At 39.6% G+C, this 25,321-nt stretch overlaps 3 protein-coding genes and 1 long non-coding RNA gene across 4 annotated transcripts; 1 reads left to right on the forward strand and 3 right to left on the reverse strand.

Annotated features, from left to right (window-relative positions):
• The first annotated feature begins 4,871 nt into the window (after window positions 1–4,871).
• On the forward strand, window positions 4,872–9,905 carry pmm1 (phosphomannomutase 1). Its single transcript, XM_079565422.1, has 8 exons — window positions 4,872–5,216; window positions 5,631–5,748; window positions 6,458–6,534; window positions 7,070–7,161; window positions 7,286–7,385; window positions 7,929–8,004; window positions 9,045–9,160; window positions 9,519–9,905. The coding sequence occupies exons 1-8, from the start codon at window positions 5,136–5,138 to the stop codon at window positions 9,639–9,641; spliced, it is 783 nt and encodes a 260-aa protein (XP_079421548.1). The 5' UTR covers window positions 4,872–5,135; the 3' UTR covers window positions 9,642–9,905.
• Window positions 9,906–10,900: 995 nt separating this feature from the next.
• Window positions 10,901–16,734, reverse strand: csdc2b (cold shock domain containing C2, RNA binding b). Its single transcript, XM_079564669.1, has 4 exons — window positions 16,495–16,734; window positions 14,841–15,191; window positions 12,455–12,577; window positions 10,901–11,725 (listed from the first exon to the last, which is right to left on the reverse strand). Exons 2-4 carry the CDS (start codon window positions 15,050–15,052, stop codon window positions 11,563–11,565), a joined length of 498 nt encoding a protein of 165 aa, XP_079420795.1. The 5' UTR covers window positions 15,053–15,191; window positions 16,495–16,734; the 3' UTR covers window positions 10,901–11,562.
• A 647-nt stretch (window positions 16,735–17,381) lies between these two features.
• On the reverse strand, window positions 17,382–21,674 carry polr3h (polymerase (RNA) III (DNA directed) polypeptide H). Its single transcript, XM_079565429.1, has 6 exons — window positions 21,419–21,674; window positions 19,730–19,826; window positions 19,572–19,658; window positions 19,161–19,224; window positions 18,389–18,623; window positions 17,382–17,574 (listed from the first exon to the last, which is right to left on the reverse strand). The coding sequence occupies exons 1-6, from the start codon at window positions 21,527–21,529 to the stop codon at window positions 17,524–17,526; spliced, it is 645 nt and encodes a 214-aa protein (XP_079421555.1). The 5' UTR covers window positions 21,530–21,674; the 3' UTR covers window positions 17,382–17,523.
• Window positions 21,675–23,906: 2,232 nt separating this feature from the next.
• On the reverse strand, window positions 23,907–24,945 carry LOC306969389. The gene is made up of 3 exons (XR_013793318.1): window positions 24,883–24,945; window positions 24,092–24,263; window positions 23,907–23,999 (listed from the first exon to the last, which is right to left on the reverse strand). It is a non-coding gene; the product is annotated as an uncharacterized lncRNA (long non-coding RNA).
• Window positions 24,946–25,321: the final 376 nt, after the last annotated feature.

A 25,321-nucleotide genomic window follows, 5' to 3' on the forward strand; every position in this document is an offset into this window, starting at 1 on the left:
AAAAATGGTTTAGCAGGAAGGTTACCACTAAAACTTTGGTGTTTCTGATTAAGATAATGCTATGAGAGAGGTTTGTGGAAATTGGGATGTGTGTGGTAAATGTGGAAGTCTTGGGGTTTGTGTTTGCTATAAAAAATAATAATAATAGTAGGTTAATAGTCAGGTTCAATAAATGCTTTTTGTTTCTAATTCAGTCACCAAACAAAGATGTACATATTTGTTTTAGTTTCATGTTTTTTGGACACATAAAGCAGCAGTATTTGAAAGAAAATGGCAAACATTTAGGAAGCACCAAAAAGTGACTTAAAGCAGTACTAAGTCACTTTTTTTCCTAAATAAATTCTTTTTCGTAGTCCCTCTGGGGGTAATACAAGTGTTGGTGGGATTATTGGGGAGACTTTCATCTTCCCCTGGTGGCTCAACAATACTTGCAACTCCTCCGGAGCCCCACGAATGGGAATCACGAAAAAGAAGCTAACAGGCTAATGGGCAAAGCTAACTGCGGACTAGCGCCATTTACGCAGTATTTACAGCTAAGTTTGAGTGACAAAAATGATCGCTATTGTGTAATTGGGTTGTGGCACAATGTACAATATCCCTCTCTCCCTTATGGCCTCTAGGGGCATGAGTTACTTAGTAGTAGTAGTTACTGCACTTAAGACACATTCTTCAAGCTCCATTCAATCTGACAGTTTATAGTTTCCATGCTTTCTCACGTTGGAGGGCAATAAACATCTGCACCGACACAGTGAGGTGTTGTCATAGCTGGGTTGTACAGCTGTTAGGTCCATTATGGTTTATGAGAAGTGGCATGTTGGTGCAGATGAGGAAATAGCATGTGTTGAAAAGAACAGGGCTTGTGTTTTATTGTGTCGTACTGTGGATTAGAGTGGCAATAGTCAGCTAATGGAGTTTTGTTTGTGTAAAGATGACACATATTTTCTCCGGTTCGGCTTTGCCCAAATCTAAAAGCTTCTCAAGTGGAGCTTACAGCCTAGTTTGAAAGCTAAAACCTACAAAACTAACCTTAGCTTTTTGTCACCGCGTTTTTGTCACTTTTTGAAGCGTTTTTGTCGTGTTTTCGTGGCGAGGGGGGTAGTCGTGTTTTTGTTTATTTTTGATAGATTTCAATAGATTCATATTTCATATTTTTCATATTTTTGTTGGGTTTCCGTCACGTGTTTTTATCAACTTTTTGTCTCTCTTTGGTCACTTTTTTGTTGTATTATTGCTGCTTTTCGGGCACGTTTTTGTCACTCTTTTAGATTTACTGGAGAAAATGTGCTCAGTTCAAGTGGGGGTTATGAAGTTAAGGCTCTCAGTCATCCAGGAATTTTCCATTGCGGTGGAACAATCTGTTCTGCTTTAAAGCTGTCTAGAAAAGCCAATATATCACAAGAACATCACCACCACACTCATAAAGTCAGCTACTCTTGAGTCTGCTGCTTAAACAAAGACAAATTAATACTGGGATTAATAAATGACTTCAATTGCCTTTCTTCTAATCATGTTGAACAAAGAGAGAGTGGAAAATATTGCGTGTCATAAAATTCCTTTTTCTCACACAAAACAGTTTATTTTTGCCGTGTCCTGCTGAATTCCCCAGAGACTGTTTCACAATAGAATAACATTGTTGGTTTGTTGAGTTTTGTGATTGACAAAATTCTTGCTTTATCATGACGACAATCCAATAGTCCTGCGTGTGGGAATCTGGGACACAGAGATTTGACTCAGTTAATATTTTCAGTAGCTAATCATTAGTTTCTTTATTAGTCAGCGTGCCCTCTGCCACCTTTTATACGACCAATTAGCCTGGACTGATTCACAAATTATGACTGGGCCTTGGTGCAGGGTTTAGTCCTGCTGTTGTGGCTCTTTGGTGCTGGTCCAAGTTTTCCAGTCCTTGCTTACACCTCACACAGTCCTGGGTTATTCCTGGCCTGATGTGGATTCAAAGTGAGCAAATAGAAAACAGTTTTTATTTTGGGGGTGGAATCAGCTCTCTGCATCCACGAGGTTAGGTTGTAGACCGTTGTGCTCAGCTCTAAAACACTGGTGTTGTGTCTCGTACTGGGGCCATTAATAGTTAGAACTGATAAGGAGATAACCTATATAGACAGGCCGCTAATGACGAGCAACAAAGGAGGTCACGTAGCTTTAGACTATCTTAAACTAGACTCAAGCAGATTTCCTCAATCGAGTTGCAACACGGCCGATTTATTATGGCTGTGAATTGCAGAAAAGATAAAATGATTTATGAAGGCAATATTAGCGAGTTGCAAAATCCGTCTCGCTCACACAGCCAGCCTCTCAGGTACAGCAGGAAACTAGAGGGTGAGTGTTGTTGTTTATGTCGTCATTATATCATTATTCATCTTCCAAAGCTTGGTGGAAGTATGTTGAAATTTAGAGTAGATAAGACTCTACATAGAATCACAACTTCTTTCCTCCGCCCCCGGCTGTGACAGGGCACAGTGGTGCAGTGGTTACTCCGCCCCACTCAGCAAGAAGGTCCTAGGTTTAACCCCCAGATTAAACAAGGCTTTTCTGAGTGGAGTTTGTTCTCCTCATTCTTGGATTTCTTCCAAGTACTGACATTCCCCCCAGTGCGACAAAACAAAACAAAGTGTCTTAGGCGCAGAAGTACCTTTAATTTAACAAATTAGCAACTACTCATCTCAAGTAACTGACCTGCGCTAGGACGTTCTTTTCCATCCTTTCAATGGCTGTCTCCTGGTCCAAAGAGAAATATTCTCCAACTGAAACACACAGTTAGTTTAGTGAAAAGTGGGAAAAATCCCTGAAGTAAAAAGTTATTTAAAAAAATATATCATAATTTGTAAATCTCTCTGTTTATGTTTGTCAAGACCGCTGAGAGTTTCCATCCCCAGCCCAAGTATAAAACCTTACTTTCAATTGTCTTTCAATTATTTTCTTGTCTTTTGTCACATCTTGAAATATGCAAATGCCTTAAAACTATGTCAAATAATACTTGTAGACAGACAGATCACTGATGATCCTGCATTAACAATAACAGTGAAAAGCACAAATTGTGATTTGACTGTTTCTGTTCCTCTCCTGCCCTCTGGAGGATATTAATGCAAGTAACATGAGCGCTCCCAACGGTAGCATTTGTTCTCTGTCCTGATGAGCAAATAATTACTTTCATGTATAGAATAGAATAGAATAGAATAGAATAGAATAGAATAGAATAGAATAGAATAGAACGCTTTATTGTCATTATACAAAAGAGTAATGGAACTTGTATGGCTCTCAAAGTCTCAATATACAATAAATAATAATAAAAAAACCCTCACAGACAAAAACAGTAATAGCAGCTACAATGTGGTGCTAAAATGCTCTTTAGGTGTGATGGAGCCATAGATATAAGATAGAAGATGGAGCTCACAGCTTGGTGGTAAAAACTGCTCCTCAATCTACTGGTGTGAGTCTATAACACTCTAAAACGGGGCTCAAACAGTGAGTGTCTGGGGTGTGTTCTGTCCTTGTAAATGTCTGTTGTCATCCTCTTCATCCGTGTGGCATATACAGAGGTGAGCGAGGAGAGCAGTCCCACCATCCGACTGAATAAAAAACTCGGTACGCTTAATTTCACCAATGCCAGGAGGAGCGCTCTTCTTCTCCACTGTCAACTTCTTTGTGTAAGTCCATGCCCCTTCATCTGCTCATTTCAGTGGTCAGCTTGCTTTCAAAACACCAATAGCACCGAAGCTATTGTTCTTAGCCCTAATTTAAATGGGGCATTCTGGTTCATTAACCTTCTAAAATGATTGAATTACTTTTTCAATGTAATTTTTTCATACATTAACTGTAAATTAAGAAAAACAAAATGACTGAGACAGGAGTTGCACCCAGGATGCAGACAGCTGTATTTTAAAACTAAGCCATTGTAAAGTAATCAAGATTTGCGTCACACCCCTCACCATCCTGTGGTTGAAATGTATTGTCTTTGTGTTGGTAACATTGATGGCATCCAGAGCTGAAACTTTTTACCACGCCTTCGCTTTTGTTTCCTGATCCTGGCACTTCCATATATCATCACTACAGTCTTATAGCCTGTATAAAGACCTCTGGTAATCATTGTGAGTGGAATGAACTGATCTTGATTTAGTAAAACAGTAAATCAGTGCTTCAAACAAGGATCTATTTAAGGATTTATTTTGTATCAAACAGGAACTGGCCAGCCCACAGTGTTCAAAAGTAATGATTCTATAATGTATATGATCTTGAAATAGGCAGGGAGCATTTGCTGGTTTAAATTCCCACAAAGGTTCACATTATGTATAGTGTAGATTAATCGACTTACACTGCCTCGAAAGGTTAACTGATAACCTGTGACACACAAGATTTATTTATCCACCTTGGCACCTTCTACAGCTTTTCATTTGAACAGTGATTTATGGTTAGGAGCAGCATTACTTAATCCAATTGAATTAAAAAGAGCATCTGTGCCAGTGCCAAAACACAGGGATGTTTGAAATATGCTGATATGTGCATTTGTTTTATGTGGTTCATTGGCAAGAATACGATCATTTTAGGGTAACTTTACCTACCTTTAAGTAAGCTATTCTATTTTAGACAGCAAATGTTATTGTTAGTCTACACAAGAAAACCATGCATGGTACAACTACTAATATCCACTTCTACAGATCCGATCTTCTTCTCTCAGGATTTACCTCTTGTGAGCTTTGCATCTTCTGGTCGTGGCATATGTGTCTATGAAGTATATTTTGGTGTGCCGTGTAGGTAAAGGTAAAAGGTCACCTCGTTGATGACATGTGTGGTTAAAGCGCACCGCCCTCTCCGTGCGTCATGGCGCAGTGCGTGTAGTGATTGGCCGCTGCACGAGCTGTCGCCAAAGACGTCTTGCACGTTTCGCACGTCGAAGAGTTGTGTTACTAAATACTATCGGTGGGACAAACAACATCGAGGCATCAAAATCAGGCTATACCAGCTCAAACATGTACAGCAGCCTTTTTTAAGAAACCATTATTCTGTTCCTTTTTTTCTTTCAATTGCGCACATCAGCGGTGTTTACGTGTGTGAGTGTGTTATGTGTCTGCGAGAGGTTTACTTCGTCAAATCCGAAGTGGGATCCAGAGAAGGACGCTGAAATGGACGTGAACGGCTTGTCCTCGAACAGAAACGTCCTGTGTTTGTTTGATGTCGACGGCACACTGACACTGCCGAGACAGGTGAGGCGAGATGAATCTGATCAATGGGCGTGCGGTAGTACTTGGCTGTTGTTAACGCGCTTGTGCAATCTCCCGGCATGCCCTTTACAGCACGTCCAGTTCTGCAGAGAGGATGTCTAAAAACAGCACAGCATTATCAAAATGTGTGTCAGAGTCACTGTATATCACTGCATATGCTCAATATTTCATCTTTCACAAGGGGAGAATTTAATTGCAATAACTGCCATAGCTGTTACAGTGTTATGTTTTACTAAATTAAGCCTGTCTTTTCTATGTAGGACAGAAAAGTTACTGTATGAATTAAGGTTACAAGGGTTTTCACGACAGTTCTTGTTAACATAATGGTGTCACAGCCCTGTCACTAAGTTATGTTTGGACTTCTCTAATCTGGACCATTTTGTTCTCATTGTGCAGAAAATCGACCCACGGCTGGATGATTTCTTTCAGACCCTGCGGAGGAAAGTCAAAATCGGTATCGTGGGAGGTTCTGACTACTCCAAAATCGCAGAGCAACTCGGGGAGGGCGATGATGGTGAGCTGTTCACCTGGGATAACCCCACATCATCTCAGTGCACACATCAGTCTGCACTGAGATGCTTAGAGAACAATGTCTTTAACCATCGCTCTAGCCACAGAGCGCTTCTGTATCTTCACACTCTATTATATCTGGCTCCATCCTGGTACTTGTGTAAATATTACACTTTAAGGAATGCTATGTGCCAAGAATGACTTGTTGACTTTCACTGTGATGCCAAGTGTGCCAAAGGTACAAGGTGTGTATTGTTCTGTTTCTAAAATACAGCAACAAAGCTAGTACGGGTTGGTAATGTGGTTAAAAGCACTAAAAGCAGAGTCACAAATCTGTGTGAGATGGTTTACACTGCTCCGAGTAGAGTTACATGTTGAGTAACAACAGCCAGAGCTCGATGTTCTATGTTCTATGTTGGCTGCTCACCCAACTTAACCTATGAGACTTTCACATCCAAATCAGTAGATCTATTACATTTGATTATACAAATTATGTATGTTTGTTTACCACAGCAATAATACTCAGCATGACCACTTACAGCAGGAGGTGTAAACAACATCTGTCATAGGCTGGAAAAATGGTCAAGTAAAGCCTATCAGTGAGTCTGACAAGAAGCATTATTTTTCTGTTGTTTGTCAGGAAAAAGCAGCAGATAACAGGAGGTTCTAAAACCACATTTGGCACACTGTCAACGTGTCTATTGTTTTTGCAGTGATCCACAAGTTTGACTATGTATTCGCTGAGAACGGAACTGTGCAATACAAAGATGGAAAGCTTCTTTCTAAACAGGTATGTTTGCTGTAGTAGTAGCAGCAGAAGCAGCAGCAGCAGCAGCAGCAGCAGTAGTTTATTCTGTCATTTCATTCCTTTAAACATTAAACAAACATTTCCAATTATTCGTGTACAACACGACCGAAAGGGTTTAGGCTGAAATGAATACTTATTATGCCTAACCCAGTTTACATACTTCCACGAGAAAACAAGCAAAGGTATTTATAATAAACAATATCAAGTGTCAAACAGGAGAGAAATAAGCATGTATTTAAAATTTATAACACAAATTTCCATATTCCAATATATATTTCTATATACATTTTGTTTTATGTTAATTTATTTTAAACCAAATGTCATCATTTAAATTCATTTTCACCCGTTATGGATCTATTAAAGTCTTTTCACTTTCTTTTCTTACTTCATTCATCCTAAGCTCATATATTATTGAATTTTAGTAGATTTATACAACTTTTTGAAACTTTTTTTTAGGACTAATAAGTTGGATCCTGCTCTTTAGAGCATTGAAAGAAATATAATTTATCATTCACAGGCTATTCAGAACCAGATTGGTGAGGAGCTACTCCAGGACCTGATTAATTTCTGTCTCAGTTACATGGGACTTATCAAGCTGCCAAAAAAAAGGTAAGATGAAAATCTGAGCCAAATATTCAGTTTGTACAAGAGCAGGACAGCAAAGCAGGTTTACATCTTCATTTGAGATATGTTTTGATCTGTGTGGTCATTGAAGACGGTAATTGTCTTGCAGGGGAACATTTATTGAGTTTAGGAACGGGATGCTGAATATTTCTCCCATTGGCCGCAGTTGTTCCCCTGAAGAGCGCCTGGAGTTCTCTGAAATTGACAAGGTTTGTTGTCATTAACAGATATTGTCATCTTTGGCCGATGTCATTCATGTCATAAGATTATCATGTTTTTATTTCACCTTTTTTGGTGCATTTTATCTGTGAAAAGTGCTCTTTATAAATAGACTCAGCTCACTCTTTTTCAAATACACATTATCTTTTTTTTATTAGAAAGGAATGTGCTTGATTACCTGACAGAATATTGTAATACTATATGGAAAACATCATTATCTGGGTTTTGGACTGTAGCTCTTTATTATTACACAAAGATGCAGCAAATAATGTAGCACTAAACTTAACGGCAACAGATGAAGACATTTTCACTGAAACACAGGCACAGTCTGTTGTGACGGGACGCTGGTCTGTGAGGCAAACACACAGTGGTCAAACAAAGCAGGGCTCTCAAAGCGACAGCCTGTGAAGAGCAGGGGGCAGACATTTACTTCATCTGTGTGAAATCTATCCAAATGTTCAATTCTACACATCAATGTAAATAATAATGATGGGACAATTTAATTTGAGTCAGATGCTGATTTTGCTCAACAGAGAGAAAAGATCCGGGAGAAGTTTGTCGCTGCCCTGAAGGAAGAGTTTGCAGGGAAAGGCCTGCGGTTTACAAGAGGTGAGAACTACCTTCTAATCTAAAGGTTTTGTTTAGCATAGATTTACAGGTTAGATTTAATCAAAATGTAGCAGGTGTAGGGATCTGGTTCTGCCACTGCTGTGTCCTGTCCCGCATGTGTTAAAGTATTGCACACACAAAAACAATCTCCCGCTACATCATGGGGAGGCCCTTTTGTTTACCTTCGTGCTCCACAAGCCTCTGCGGGTGCTGCATCACGTCCCAGATCACATCAGTCAAGTTTTAATTGTTAACCATTGTTTTTCACATGGTTTATGTTTAAACAAGACACTTTGGGACATGAATCAAACATTTATCTAAGAATAATAAAGAACTAATTAGCAAAGAAGTATTAGTAAGATTTGGGTGCTGGATGGTATAAGCTTTTCTCATGTAAACAAGCCGTCTTTTTCTCCATACTATCTGCACATTCCCAGCTGTTTTAACCTTTTAGTACACTTTGCTCTAAGTGTGACATAAGAAAGCACTGAAGTCATTTGATGGAGGGTGTGGACAAAATCAAGGCCACTGATTGGCTTCCCAGCTGTCATGTCCTGGCCCACCTCTTATCGCTCTGATCGCAGCCTTATTTTAAAATGCATCCTTGGCTTTATTTGCATCACAATGTCCTTTTTTGCAAACATTTCTATATGAACCCTTTTGAAACTGGGATATGGCTTTTAACCTGTCATGTATTTAGTGACAGTTATCTGTTTACTGGTTAACGATGACCCTGAGCTCAAAGGTCACAGTGCATGCGTCTTTACCTCAACAACAAATATCTTGTGATTTCTTTGTTGTGATTTATGTTGAAGGGAGAATATTACAATACTTTTGTAGTAATAAATAAAGTAATAAAGAAAGAAAACGAAACTCTATTGTTTCTGTCAGGTTGAATATCATTCGGCAAAGGCATTCTCTGAAATATACATTTATTTTCAAGAGGAATAACCTCTTGAGATGAACCACCTCGTTTTCAAGGACCTCTGTAAATGTAATTTAAATCTTCTCTCGTGGATCATGTTTTCTGTTCTTCAAAGGTGGCCTCATCAGCTTTGACATCTTTCCGGAAGGCTGGGACAAGAGGCTGTGTCTGGAGGTCCTGGAGCGGGAAGGCCTGGACACCATATACTTCTTTGGCAATGAAACATCAGATGTAAGTTTCTTCAGTGCTGTTGTCATAAAGCACAGCTTTCATTCAGTCTCATAAAAGTTTGACCTGGTGCTCAGTCATCCAGCAGAATTCACCAAAAAGAGTAAAACAAAAACAAAAAAACGGTGCATCAAAAGGTTTCTGTTGAGATGCAGTGTACAGCATCCTCCTGATGTTAAGGTGTTCACTAACAAACTAATTAAAGTCATTTATATTGCCTTGCTGTGCTATATTGTTCTGTGCATCTACCACAAGGAGGTGCTACTAGTCTGCAAACACATCGTTGTGTTTTTCATTGGTCCTCACCAAATAGCTTTAATATTTTGTTATGCCTTGTCAATGATGTTGCTTTTCTTTGCAGGGAGGGAACGACTATGAGATTTTCAATGACCCTCGGACAATTGGTTTCACGGTTTTCTCTCCGGAGGACACAGCCCGGCGTTGTCAAGAACTGTTTTTTGACGCGTCGTCGCAGAAATCCTGATGCCCTAAACTCATTGAACCTGTCCCACTGCCCCTCCCTTTAAATCCAGCCTGGCGCTCCATAACAAAGTATTTAATGTGACAGCTAGCACCTTGACTCCACTTATATATTAACTCATAGGAAGGGACTTGTTTTATATGTACCTTTTAAAAAGGGACCATTGGAAATTGTAACAGTTATTATGTTTCTGACGATACTACTGCAATCTATTTTATGCACACACTGTTTTTAAGCAAACCTTTATGATATTTAGTATTTTAAGATAAATTAAACAATGCACTAATAATGATACTACTTGTACAATTAAGTTGCAGTCTATCGCTTTTGTCAGTAATACATTCCAGATCCACAGATTAGAATTTAAACTAATCTGGGCTGAACATTTAATGCTCTATGAACTGATAGTGACATACTGTGAAATGAGTTTTTGTGACAAAGTTATTATAAAGGAAATTATCGGAATCATCCATGATTTTCTATATCCAAGCTTTCACAAGCTTTTAATGCCAAACTTAACTGACTAAATGAACTCACCAGTGAATTAAGCTACTGTCTTCTTCAAGACACACCGTCCGCATGTCTGTATTATTTAACATAGTATGTTCCAATGTAACTTGAATTTAATTTGTTTTTCATGTCAGTTATTTATACCGCAAACTACTCCAGTCTGTTAAAGAACAGTATGCACCAGAATCAGAGAACTCCAACCTTTACCTGCCAAAATCTTTTAAAACATCAGCAATTTACAAAATAATGACGTTGCTGTGTGTTAATGATTTTTATATCATGTGTGATAATGTACTTTGTGCATTAAAATGTATTCAATTCAGATCATTACACACGTCAGTGTGGGTTTTTCTTTTACACACGAGTGTTACATGTGACATGGAGGACAGTCATTTTCAATTGTGTGGATTCCTTTCTAAATAAATGTTGATTAATTATCTGTAAATTGTCAAGACAAACACTATATGTTTGTTCTATGAGCCTATATAACATATTTCTATTTTACAAAAACAAAAGCCTGGATTGCCAAAAGTTAATTTGTGAATGAAATGCTTTAATGATCACACAAGGCTTCGATTCAGAATGAATAAGAAAACCCCATTTTGTTATCCACAAACAAAGTGCTATCAGAAGTGACAAAAAAAAACAAGACTCAAGCTTTAACGGCGACCGACAGGACACAGTTGTAACCAAACAATGGATATGTATATAATTATATTTATGTCGTCATGTATCGTCATGTATCAATAGAAAACATGATTTTTTTAAAATTTTACATTAGCTCCAGAGACTCATTTGTATGAAAGGAGTAGGTCCACATTATGAGTCTAGAGCAGTGCACTCAGGAAATCTGTCAAGTGCAAATTACTTGAAGGGAAATTCACAAATTATCATAAACAACCTAAATAAATACACTCAAAAATAGAAGACACATTAACACATGCTTTATAACTTGTTTACATACATTTGCCAAATCTCTCTGGACATTCCCTCTTACTGCTCAATAACTCTTTGTTACTGTTGCAGCATTTCATAATGGCAGGTCAAACGCCGTCTTTTTATATTTTTGTTCTTGTACTTTCAGAATTCATTCTGTCGTCCCCATTTCCTTTGCAATAATCTATGCTGAGAAAAAGAGTCAGCTGATCCATGCTTGAACTCAACATGTGATCTCGGAAGTAAACAAGCCGTGTGGAAGCAGAAATGAAACTCAACATGGGCAATCTAGTCACTGCTGGACACATTTTTTACTTTCTTTTGGAAAACCAGTTTCATAAAAAAAAGTAATGTACCAAATCAGAAATCTAGACTCATCTGACTCAACAAAAATGTGGAAAAAAGACAACAACCCATATTTCCCAAAAGAATTGCGCACAAATAAAGTTTAAGTCCCCAATCTCTGAGCCGTTAGGGCCTACGAGCTGATGATTTGTCCAGACCAGGTTTCGTGCTTGCTTCCTGGGTTCAGATGAATGATTTTGACATCCACAGCCTGCACCTTCAGATTCTTGGGCGGGACTCGGCACACTTTATATGTGACCTCATCGCCCTCAACCGGGACGTACTCTCCATCCACGCTGAAACAGAAACATGAGACAACATGTCAGGTGTGAAAGATGTTTTTTCCTGCAAACAGGAATCCTTTATGTGGCTGTATCTGGGGCAGTTTGGTGGTTTTCTGCAGTGTACCATAATTAAGCAGAAAAGCAGGTCACCTCAAGTTCTTTGTACTGTATATGGCCCTTGCCTTTTCTCATGTCTCGTTTCTTCATTACAAACCTGGACCATCTCTCTTATAACTTCACTTATTCTCCACAAGTCAATGCAGCCAATGTCAATACAGCCATGCAAAGTCAAAAGCCACTATTACCTCATTTCATTCATTTCAAAATCAAATTATAACAAATTTGAAACAGATTTTGCCTCTCATTGTGACTCACTTTCTTGTCTATTTGCTGTTAAAGTTGAGCTAATAGTTGGAATCGATTTACTTTAAACCCTTTTGCGATGATGAGCTCTCACCTCGTAGAATAGGGTGACCTAAAAATCTATTTATTGCTATCTTCCCGGTTATTAAAACTTCACTCGTTTGCTTTTTTTTCCCTTCTTAAGTTCTCCGCTCTGCCCTATATACTTCCCTGGGAAACTGGTGTAATTTTGACTTATTGCAGTTGTCTCCGTGTCCCGGGACAGTTAAAGCGGGCCTAGTTTTCAGCACAGCACTGCTGCACTGATCACGCCATGTTTACTCATCAGATTCTGCATGTTTGTGTGTGAAATTTTAGCCTGGGCACGCTGGCACTTACTCTGAGATGTGAACAAAGATGTCCTCTCCGCCGTGCGAAGGCTGGATGAAGCCGTGACCCTGAGACCTGGAGAAGTTTTTACACACTCCTTTGAACACGGGCCCTGAGTGAGCGCGCACCGTCCTGCAGCAGATGGAAAAACACTTTCAGAGAGGACAGTGACAAACAGATAAGGCTTTGTTGGTAAAGAGTTGAGAAGAAACTAAATGGTTCTTTGATTCATCTCTGCTCATCTGCCACAACTGAATTGGAGTATTCAGTATTGAACACTAAAACAAGGTAAAAATGGAACTAACGCGGACAAATTATGACTAAAACTTAACATTTGCAACATGCAACCATGTATTTTTTGTTTTGCAATGTACTGTGGCTTCTTGTGACAGTCAGGTCCATAAATATTGGGACGTCAACTCAATGATTACGTTTTTGGCTCTATAAACCACCAAATGAAACAACAAATGAAACAACTAAGATGTACTTAAACTGCAGACTTTCAGCTTTCATTTGGGAGTATTTACATCCAGATGAACGGTGTTGGAACTACAAGCTTTTGTATGTGAGCCTCCCACTTTTTGAGGGACCAAAAATAAGTGGCTGCTCAGCTGTTCGATGGCCTGGTGTTTGCTCTTCTCTCATGATCCCATTTATAAGGAACAGATAAGACGTCCAGAGTTCATTTCAAGTGTGATATTTGCATTTTGGATACTGTTGCTATTATTTTCGATATGAGATTCAAAGAGCTATCGCTATCAGTGAAGCCAGCCATTATTAGGCTCAACAGTTGAAACATTATTAAAAAGAAAGAACAAACCGGTGAGCTCAACAACATCAAAAGACCTGGAAGACTGGTGGATGAACGAAGAATTCTTTCCCTGGTTCACAACAATAGGTCAGATCAAAAACACTCTACAGGAGGTGGATGTATGTGTATCAAAGTCAACAAGAAAAGACTTCACCAGAGAGAATACAGACGATGAACCATAAGGTGTAAACCACTGGTGAGCCTCAGAAACAAGAGGCTGATTAGAGTTTGCCAAAAAAAAACATCTAAAAAAGCATTTACAGTTCTGAAACAACATCCTAGAACAGATGAGATCAACTTGTGCCAGAGTGATGGGAAGAGAAAAGCATGGAGAAAGAAAGGAACTGCTCATGATTCAAAACATCCCACCTCATCAGTGAAACATGGTGGTGCAGCATCATGGCATGGGCTCATATTCAGCCAAATGCTTGGACGCCGCTTCACAGTGCAAATGGACAGTGACCCAAAGCTACTGCCGAGAGAGCTTTTTGTGGCAAAGAAGTGAAATGTTATTCAAAGGCCAAGTCAATCACCTCCAATTTCACTTGCTGAAGACAAAACTGAAGGGAAAATGCCCCAAAAACAGCAGGAACTGAAGACATTACAGTAGAGGCCTGGCAGAGCATCACCAGGTATTAAACCCAGCATCTGGTGACGTCTGTGCCTTCCAGACTTCAGGCTGTCATTGACTGCACAGGATTTGCAACCAAAAATTAAAAAGAAAAAAGTTATATTAATAATTGTTGCTTTGTCCCATTGCTTTTGGTCCCTTAAAAAGTGGGAGACGCACAGACAAACAACATCTGATTTGGATGTAAATAGCCTCAATTTAAAGCTGAATGTCATTTTATGCACATCTTGGTTGTTTCATTTCAAATCTTTTGTGGTGGGTTAAAGAGCCAAAAAGATGGGAATTGAGTCGATGTCCCAATAGTTATGGACCTGACTGTAGATATTGCGTCACCTAATACTGAGATGACGGTGCCGCCCTAATATTGCATGTTTCGCAACAAACAATATTTTCTGCCAATTAATATTAAGCTCATTTGATAAAAGAAAGTATTGAACATTCATTCATGTGATATTAAAGGTAGGCTATGTGAAATAAGCACTAAAACAGTAAATGTAAACACAAAAAAAACTTCTTGAATCACCATTTGTACAATTTTGAGTAAATCAACATTACAATTATTATCAGTAAACTAATTTTGTCTTAAACATACCTTCTACATCTGGGGCATACAGTGTAATGTTTGTGTCTATATTCATGTTTTGATAATGATGAAAAATGCAGTTACAGTGGCCAATATTAAAAACAAAATACCCCTGCGACCCGGCCCCGGATAAAGCGGAAGAAAATGGATGGATGGATGGATGGATGGATGGATGGATGGATGGATGGATGGATGGAAATACATTATTTTGTGGGTAAACAACATTGTGAATAAGCTCCAGTGTTCAATAGCTTTTTTGGTTTATTCTGAAACGAGATTGCAAGTACAAGGCAACAGCAAACTCATCACCAGCCAGACGCCTTGTATCAGCACTTCTCAAACGGTCACAATCAGAATATGACATACTCACGCTGAGTATGTGCGGGTGCGTTTGGTGGGCAGAGGGCTGGGCAGGTCCCGGGGCAGTGGTTCTTCAGCACCCTCCTTCCACACTCGACTGCCCTCTCTCAGGAAGGGGAAGGACAGAGTCAGTGAGGCACTGGGGGAGCGCAGGGGGGAGCGCAGAGGGGAGCGCAGGGGGGACTGCAGGGGGGGTTCAGAGGAAGATGAGGGGTCTGCCATGTCAAACACAAGGAAGGTCCCGATGTAGCCCCGGGCTGCAGGCTGGCGACACTAGTGGTCCGTCTGCCTGTTGGCGCTGATAACCAGGTCAGTGCTGTCGCTTCAAGTCTGTCAGAGGGCCTTGCTGTGAAGGAAAGAGCTGCAGGGAGGGGATGGAAGGAGGACAGTGGGTTATCATATGGCCTCAAAACTCCACAAGAAAGAGCACTCAACATAGAGGCCAAATCTGAGAAACAATATCTGCAACAATACTGAAAATATAGGCCTATAACCTAGTCTATAGGTCTATCTAAGACTTGCAAATCCTGATGTACATACCATGGAACAATTCTCAAGCCTGTGTCATCTATATTTTTTATTCATAAAACACAATCTAATTTGTTGTTTTTGTGTTCTGACTCTGCAAAATCAATGTTAACTTCAAATCTAGGTGTAGGGCTAACCTACTGTGAGTTTCAATAAAATTCCCCAATAATTCGAGCAGTCAATTATTATTGATAGATATTATACAAAATGCTAGTGCTAATGTCGACTCTCATCCAAATATATCTCAAAAGCGCTCCATTGTCATTGTTTACTACAAAGCCCTTGTAGTAACTGATGTGTAGCAAGGATGCCCTGTACGCCCACTCCCCCTCTAAACGTGACGACGTAGCCGCACTGGGGCCCCCATATGGCCTGACGTCAGATCAGCTGCAAAAGCGCACCACTGCGCACGTGACGTCAGTGGCAGAGGAACATATTTACACACCACAGCAGAGGCAACAGAAACCTTAAAAACGTGATTTCATCAAACACCTCTCCTAACGGGCAGAGAGCATGTCCAATAGCACAATAATACCACACTCAAACACACACATGAATAAACAGAACCAACTGAATGTGGCTGTGTTAGCCACTGTGGGAGGGTTTGGGTTTATTTTGTAATGTTCTTTTTTAATGTGTCCAGGTCTTTGTATTTGCACTGACTTTCCTCCAAATCAAATTTCTTCCTCTGACGACACAATAAGAAATGACATGAAATATTGAGTCTTCTATATCAGCGATCACATTTATATAATGTTAGGTTTGTAAATGAAATTGCTTTCACATAATGGCATGATTCAATTTCTAACAGTCTATCCAGAGCATTCCAAAGATGTACAAATGCATTGTAAACTAGCCTAAATGTCTTGCTTTGGTTTCATGGAAAGCCTTTTTTTATTTCCCATCAGCATGTGCACCGATCTAAGTTTGTGTACATGTAGCAGCTGGGCCGTTCGTTTAGCCCCAGGACACTTTTTGCTTCAAAACATACTGACCCAGCTGCAGAGTATCCTTGTTCTTAACCACATTATTTCTTTACATTTATTGCCTGAAGAGCATGCAACAGAAACAATGGTCCCAACCTCAAAACAAAGGCACGTCCATTTGCATAACACATATCCACAAAAATGACTTACCGCATCGGCCGGGACAGAGGGCAGGGGACGACTAGTGTACGCGAGAGCGTGTTTTAAGTTGCTGTGAATTATATAACCGCTATTTAAATAAATAAATCGCGTAAATCCGCGCAGATCACCGGAAAACCCTGATGTTCCCGTGCGCGCGAGGCGAGTCTGCGCAGCTGGCGGAGATTCCGATGGCGTGATGCTACTCGCTCCTGCAGTCCCCGTCAGGCATCTGCAGCCTACAGAACAGTATGCTCAGTGTATAAGGCAGGCTACTTCCGCTTTGTGTCGAGCGGTTATTGCCCCATTACAGATTGATCCATGCAAAGTAGAACTTGCCATGACACACAATAACAAGCACTTAGAATGTGTCAATGTCATCATTAAAATAATACTCTATTAACTCTAATGAGAGCATATTAGAATGTTGAAATGTATAAACATCTGCTGTCTGTCAAATCAGTTTAGCACTGAAAACCTTTAGCAAGCCGAGACACATGAGCATAATTGAAACAGGACATGTCTGCTCCTGAAGAAACACACACACAAATACGCTTGCAAATTATCAGCAGATTAGATGCCAATATCAAACATTGTAATTGAGTTCACACACATACAAAACAAGTTTGATTAAGTTATGTGGAGTTTTAACTGAGTCAAAACAATAATGCAAGCTCACCATGTTCTGTATATTTTTAAAGTTCCCTCCAGACAGACAGACATCACGTGAAAAAGCCCAGTTCAAGGCTATTCTTGTACACAGAGCAATAACACATTTTAAGTCTTACTCCCTTCACGTCTTTATGTCAACATTAGCCTGACTTAACACATTCTGTGGATACAAACAGGACACAAAAGGCAATGGGTCAATAAAAAATAAAAAATGATGTGTGTTTTTATTCTGCTTTCAAATGAATCTGCACAAAAACAAAATATTCAATTGTGGTGATAATATAAACTTGAGGCACTGAGAATGTATTTAAATATGTAAAGTAATGTTATTCTCATATTTTAGTCTTTTATAACGGCTTGGTTGCCTGATTAATTGTTCCACCATGACAGCAGCCCCAATCCCGGTTCAGAAATGGTCCCCTGTAAAGACAAACACACACACATATTATTTCTGGTGAATTAAAGGGGATGTTGTCCCTTTGCTGTATATTGATTTGTAGAAAAATAAAAAGGTGTTGTTGCATGTCTGCTGCATATTATGAGTGATTATAAACCCAGAAGAGGCTAATAATGTAAACATTACTGGTTCATAGGAATGGCTGATAACAGTGATTTTAGGATCGATATTAAATACTATAGTACTGGGGCATCAAGATATCGATCCGCCACAGAAGCCAATGTGTTTCACATTAAAATGCATGTAACAGTGCAGCCAGTAGTCTGGTGGTTAAGGCTGCACATATGACAGAACAGTTTTCTGTTCCCAGTGTCTTGGGTTCGAGTCCCTGCTCTGACAGTTTGCTGAATGTCTCTCCCTGCTCGTCCCCCCTTTCATTCCGTGTTGTCCCATCTAATAAAGCCTACATGGCAAAACATCCTTTAAAAACACATTTGACAACTAGGACACTAGCAGAGCAATTCACTATGAGTGAAAAAGAGCAAGAATAAGTTGTTCCTTCAACTTTTCCTACCATTGATCTAACTATTCACAAGTACAGAATAACAAAGCATGCAAATATGAATATCCATGAATAAATATTATATAAAATGTTTTAAAGAAAGATATTCAAACATTATGATCAATATTTTCAATACTAGAGTCACTGCCGAGTCACTCTGCTCTCTGTACTTGCACACAATGAAGAATGAAAATGTTTCTTAGGAACATAATTGATTGCAACACATTTGTCTTGTAAAAAATAAGGTACAAGAAGACCAAAAGGAAGACCATTACTATGAGAGTATAAGGCGCTTCCTTCTTCTCCACGGCGGCCTCTGGTGGTGGAGCTGTGGACTGTCCCGGTTGGGACGCTGGTTGTTCGCTAGAGGTGGCTGGTCCCGTTGGAGAGGTGTCGACAAAAACCTCGTCTGTTACTCTGAAGCGGATTTCTTCCCCCTGGTCCATGTAGAGATCATGAGCTCCTTCGTCAGTCTCATATTCCCACAGCCAGACCTGCTCGGCCTCATCACTGCAGCTGATGTTAAGGAGAATGGGGAAATAATGTGTCCCACTATTGATGGAAAATTACATAGAGAACTGGAAAATATCGACACACCTTGCGAAAAATGTACAGTTTATGGCAGGAGTAGGTAAGTTTGTTTGGTGAAGGGCCTGAAGCACCACATTCTAAGTATCAGTGTAGTAGCTTACAACATAAATGCCCTAAGTCTTATCTAAAATTGATTTATTAAATTATCAGTATTTTTGTTAGGTATATGATGTGTGCAATCAATCAATTTCTCAAAATCATTTTTAGGCCGAGAGGATTTACACTGGGGGACACTGCCTATTCCTGGTTTATTACATGCATGTCCAATAAACCAGGAATACGTTGTGTCCCATTGCAAAACGTAAATGACATGCTGCTATGGTTGTCTTTAACTATTGTGCATTTTAACTCGTAATCTCAGTCCCACCACATCGCAGCACATGTCCCACTTTTACAACATTTTGAGGTGGTCATCCGCTTTAACGTTTCACACAGATACACAGAGGGTCAGGATACAATTTTGCAGGCTGCTGAAGAGACTCTGGCGGAATGAGGATGTCATCAAAGAAACCCATAGTAACTGTAACAAGAGGATCAAAAACGTCAGCTGTTACTCAGTGTGAGGGCTATTCAGGTCCAGTGGAAAACATTGAACAATAAGACACAAAAAAATGAAGAAATGATGAACTGATAAAGTCTTACTAGGGGTATTAAAATATAAATAATGACTATTAGGTGTGTAGTAAAAAATGCTTTTGGACCATTAAAGCAATTATTCGTGGTCATTTTGATACACTTATGTTATTAAATCAAAGAAGGCTATCCTGAAGAAACGTGTGCCACTTTCCAAAATCCGGAGATCATGTGACTTAACTAGAATAACTTGTATTTACAAATAAAATACGTCACTGATCAAAATGCTGTTACCGTGAACTCCCTCTTGACTGCAGTATTTGATCTTGCCAACAAGGACTTCATCAAGGAAAGGATGGAAGACTACATACCTGAAATGAACTGCACAAGGAAAAGGTTACATTTAAACAAATCCAATGAACACAACTTTCACAACATTTCCTTTATCATACCCTTAGTGTGTGAAGCTCCATCTCCCGGAAATATGTAAGAATCTTCTAATTTAGTGATGTCATACAGACAGATACACAGTCCAACGTTGTAGACAACCTGAGGCAGCACGAGAGAAGGGTACAACCATGTAAGCACATTGACTGAGAGCCATTTGGGGATCATTAGGTATAAGTGCACTGTACTGGTAGCAATAGTTTCTCGCCATTTAATGTTTTGTCACCGTCACTTTTCAATAGCCTATTATTAGTTTTGTTAGTCATGTACATTTATTAGGGATGTAGAGAGTATTCTGTCTCCCATTTCAATAGTGTACGCAAAATGGTTGTCCCCATAAAGAAATGTGTCTTCTTTGGCTCATCCTTCGATGTCGCTGGGGCAGTGGGCGACCGCAATGCTGCACCTGGGGACCCATCTCCAGATGTGGAGCCAGGCTGATGGTCAGAATACCCTGGCTGGAGGATCACCTATTATTATATTCTACATGTTGTTGTGGTAGGGGAAACCGGAGCACCTGGAGGAAACCGGAGCAGACATGAGGAGATTTGAGTCGGCCAACCTTACTGCCTTGGGCAGATGTGGCAACAGTGGGTGCCACACGTGTGATGCCAAGCACCCTGTGCAACTGATCACGTTCATCGTAGGTGTGTTTAAGATGAGCCAGGCGGGCGCAGACTGGTCAGTTGTGCCACCACTTGATCTCACCTGATCTTAAACACACCTATTGGCATGAAATTCTTAGTTATTACAAGTGGAAAAAGCTAAAAGAAACACTACACTGTTTAAGACTGACAGCTGTGAGTGTTAAATGGCCAAACATTAGGCTCAGAGAAGCCCAAAGAAAAACCAAAAGAACGACCTGGAGCACCGGTCAGTTATCATGGACTTTGTGGACTGGTGTGAGCGCAACCACCTGTGCTTGAACATCAGCAAGATGAAGGAGATGGTGATCGACTTCAGGAGGAAGACACTACCGCACACACCGCTGAACATCCAGGGGGAGGAGATTGAGGTGGACAGTTTCAAGTACATGGGGGTTCACCTCAACAATCAACTGTACTAGTCCCACAACAGACAGGCCAAAGTCTCCTCCATCTTTTGAGGAAACTGAGATCCTTTGGAGTGAGCAGGCCTCTGCTCTGGAGTCTGGACATTTTTTGACTCTGTGATAGCCTCTGGTATCCACGACACTGCTGCGTGCTGGACCCCGGGCAGCACAGAGCAGCATAAGAGAGAGAGATAATCCTTTATTGACTGAACAAGCTGGTCAGAAGGGCCATCCTCATCCATCATGGACAACACCTCCCACCCACTGCACGGGACTGTAGAGGAGCTGAGCAGCTCCTTCAGTGGCAGACTGAGACACCCTCAGTGAAAGGAGCGCAGCTTCATCATCCTCACTGCTGTCAGACTGTACAACACCACTGTAAAGTAACTCATGTACAATAACTACTATGCAACACCACGTGCAATAATCTCTGTATCAGTGTCACTTCATCCAGCACCTGCACTATGACTGCAAACTTTGCACTGCTAATGTTGACGTTTGATATTTCTATATTTTGTTTTTAATTTATTTATACCTCATTTTCCTGTCTGATTTGTACCCCGAGTGTTCTTGAGAGCTGATGTAACATGTGAATTGTAAGTAATCATAAAGTTCTATCTTATCTTGACAGGCAGTGAAGCACCTTGTTGGCCAGTTTTTTGTTGAGCTCCTCTGCTATAGCGTCGTTGAGTTGTTTGTGGAAGTCCCATGGACAGATGCGAACAGTGTCCACCATCTCCACCAGCACGAACATACCGTCAACACATCAACAACACCGCTCCAGTTTCAATGCGGCATTATCTTTCATTTCAGTCTAATCAATAAATAAATACTCCATGTTATAATTCGGCTAAACACATGACTTCAGTGTTATCCCCGCGTGAACACTTGTTTTACGACATGTCGTAACGCTTAAAGGCGCAGTAGCCCTTCTGGTTTTGGTGCGCTATGACCAAATCTTTCATTGTATTTTGTGAAATTGGCATGATTTAGCATATATCAAATAATGATATCACACGTAGACCCTATAAGCTAACCATCGATAAAACAAATTCTACAAAGCAAACTTAATTATTAAACTAAATTATGAAAAGGCTTTTGCTTTATTATGAAGCACTGTAGTTACTATACTCACTAATATGAGCTACAAAATATTGATTAGTATGTAGCCTAATTACAATGTTTAGAATGTGGAACATTCAAATATAAAACAAACATCCTCTTATCTTTTTGAAGAATGGATGTCAACAAGGAAGTCTCATCACACAATCTCAGAAACAAAATTAACTTGTTGTTAAAAAGCAACACCTAGGTGATTATGAACTCTGCTCAAGCACTTAGCACTGTCCCTAGAATGCTAATACATAGGCTTACATAAAACCTAAACGGTTGATAGGCTTTAATTGTTTGATCTGTTCAACCAGCTGAAAACCATGGAGCGTAAAGGGGGGCAGACAACAACTCTATTTCAGATAAACTATGCAAATGAATCTAAAAAACAGAAAATGCATCTTTTGCTACATTACAGGGCTGTAGATGATCCGATGACATATTGATTGTAAAGTGAGTAAACCACATCGCAGGCCAATAAATTTGCTGCAGCAGCAGAATGAATTACATCATAATATGCATTACAGATGCAGGCAGGACTGGATGAGCTGCAGCTGTGCCCTGAGCGATGTGCATTTGCTAAAACAGTTTTGTAAATTAGCAAGTGCAGGAGGTAATGCAAATATACATTTATGGGCAATAAATACATTTACATATTAGCACAGGCCAGAGAGACTGGGTTACTTAGCTAGGATCAGGTAAAAAAAAATCCTAAGACATATTCTGTGAGGACTTTTCTTCTGATGGTTTACTGCTTATCATATGCACAATATTTCTGCATTAACTGCTAATGAAATTACTACATAATTCAAACGAAAGGCCTTTTGTTTGGGACAATAATAATGATCAATAATAACAAATAAAACTGGCTCTAGTGCAGTTTCGGTAACTAAGCGGTTGTTCCCGTAGCAGTTGTGTATATTATATTGGTAGCATTTGCAACTGATTTATGTCACAATAAATGGCATCGGCTGCAATGATTTATAGTGTCAGTACTGCAGTCAACATTAAAGTGCACGCGCCTTCACTGTAACTCTTACTTGCATGTGTACTTGTGTTTATATATGTGTGTGTGTGTGTGTGTGTGTGTGTGTGCGTGTGTGTGTGTGTGCACTTTCCAACTATCCAGTGACCTTGTTGTGTGATGTGTATGTGCTTTGTGGCTCCTTCTTTGCATTTTATGTCCATGTTTTTCCATCGACAGCAACTGTAATGGCCCGTCCCATAGGCAACACTTTCCTCCAGGCTGCAGATTACTGAGGCTTCTTCATCTGGTTGAGGGCGGAGCCAGCCTTGAACCATTCGATCTGAAGGTGTGGTTAAGAGGAATAGTGCCCTTGCTGCCATCACCGTGTTGGATTACTGCTGTCAGGAGCTGCAACGGCAAAAAAAAAAGTGATTCATTACTTACTAGAGAGGTCGTATTTTGGGTCTTAAATTATATGGACTATTTGCGATGTGAACTATTTTAAGAGACGTGGGTTTACCTTTCCAAGAGCAAAAGACATAGGACCAATAGAGATTTTGTCATCTGGGTGGATTTTGTCGTAATCCAGGGGGTCGTCAAAAGTCAGGGGTAGTAGACCTTGCTTCTTGCTTCTTTAAGTTTGTATTATATCATTACAGATTATATTATATATTATGTTGTTAGAGATATCTGCAAAATGCTCGCTACATTCTTTTGTGTAATTGGAGAAGGAATGTTTGGCCAATCAGGACTATCTCACTTACACTCACCCTCAAGGTCATGGAAAAAAAAAAAATGCACCTGAGTCTTACTGTCTGGTTGATATTGATTTGTATTTGTCCTGATGCAATTACTGTCCTCTATACAACGGCCAACAATCTTGAAATTATTGACTAAAATTGAAATCTAGGAACAGTTTTTGAGATTATAATTTATATCATTATATTTCCAATGAATTAAGTAATTTGATCCTTATTGCCGCACTGGAACAAAACCATTCGATTACATTTTCTTTACTTGACATGAAGTATGGGTATTTGTTTTTTTAAGTCACCATGGATTCTTGGAGAGCTCTTGACAATGACGGCATGTCCGCCTGGGTGCTCTCTGATGGACCTTTCACCTTAGCTCTCACCTCCAACAACACCTATAAATACAGAATTGGAATAAACAAGTCATATGTTTTAAGTGAATATAGCAATCAAACTAATTCTGACATACTTGATAATTGCCACATACGAAACACCTCCACAGTCTCCAATTTTCACCATTGTTCATTGACATTGTTGACAGCCCTGATGAGCAGGTTAGAGATATTGTCCAAGTGGTTGAAGGGACAGCCACTTTGGGCAAACACTGCTGAACTGAAGCATCCCCATCTGAGCTGTAGCGTCCAGCATAACCACACAGTCTGAACACAGGCAATTATGTGCTTCCACGGTCTCCTGCCCCACTAGATAATACAGGTGCCCATAGATCTTCTAAAATAATAAAAGCTGCAACTTAAAAAGGGTTTCCTCTGTAGTAGAAAGGTGACTCATTAACTGTAATTTGTAGAGCAGTAACAAGTGTTTTTGGTGGGACAATAATGGACACTGGAGTAAACAGTGGCCGGCCAAATCAGCTGTAAACAATTTTACAACTCATATTACATCAACCACTTGTATGACATTATTGTTGTCAAAAATAAATGTATTTCATATCATGGCTTGTGTGGAAACATCAATGATACAAAGTCCAACTTTATGCTGATTTCTATGACTGCACAAAATAACCCACATTAGCCCCTTTCATACTGTGTGAAACAGCGATTAACAACGAAATATGAATTATTTTCTTCGAGAACAGGACTGTGGCAGCTGAGCACAACAATCGGAGTCAGACGTGGACACAGCGACTTCTTTACTGCGAGAAGAAGAATGTTTCAGTCCCGACTGTAAAGAGCGATCATTTGAGATCTGTCAGAAACAACACCTTTACACGTAGAGCGTGAGTGAAATCATTTTAGACTGTTGATAAGTAAAAAACACCTTTCTTGCCCTCTGTTTTCAGGCTGTCAAACAGTACATCTACACCATGTTGTTTGTTTGTCGCATTAAAGTGACGTCACAGCTTGACTTAGTTTTTTTTATTTTATTTGATCTGATTTGTTTTGTTTTGTACGATGATTTTTTTTTTTTTTTTAAACATATGTTTTGTCAACAACAACAAAAATCATATTCTGAAAAATTCTATAGTGGATATCAGACTTTTCACACCATGTACCACTTTATAAGTTCAAATATATATATTCCAAATATCGTAGGCTATATACCTATATAATGCCTTATATTTGGAAACTGTCTAAAAAATGTCTCAAATGAATTCAAGCTAGGCTAAATTATTTATAAACTGAATGTAAACCATACCTAAGCAAGAAATGCTCTCTTAACTTATGGTGCAGCACAATAACATAAATGAAATCTCTAA

Source organism: Gobius niger (genome assembly GCF_951799975.1).
Source record: "Gobius niger genome assembly, chromosome: 10".
Lineage (NCBI taxonomy): Eukaryota > Metazoa > Chordata > Actinopteri > Gobiiformes > Gobiidae > Gobius > Gobius niger.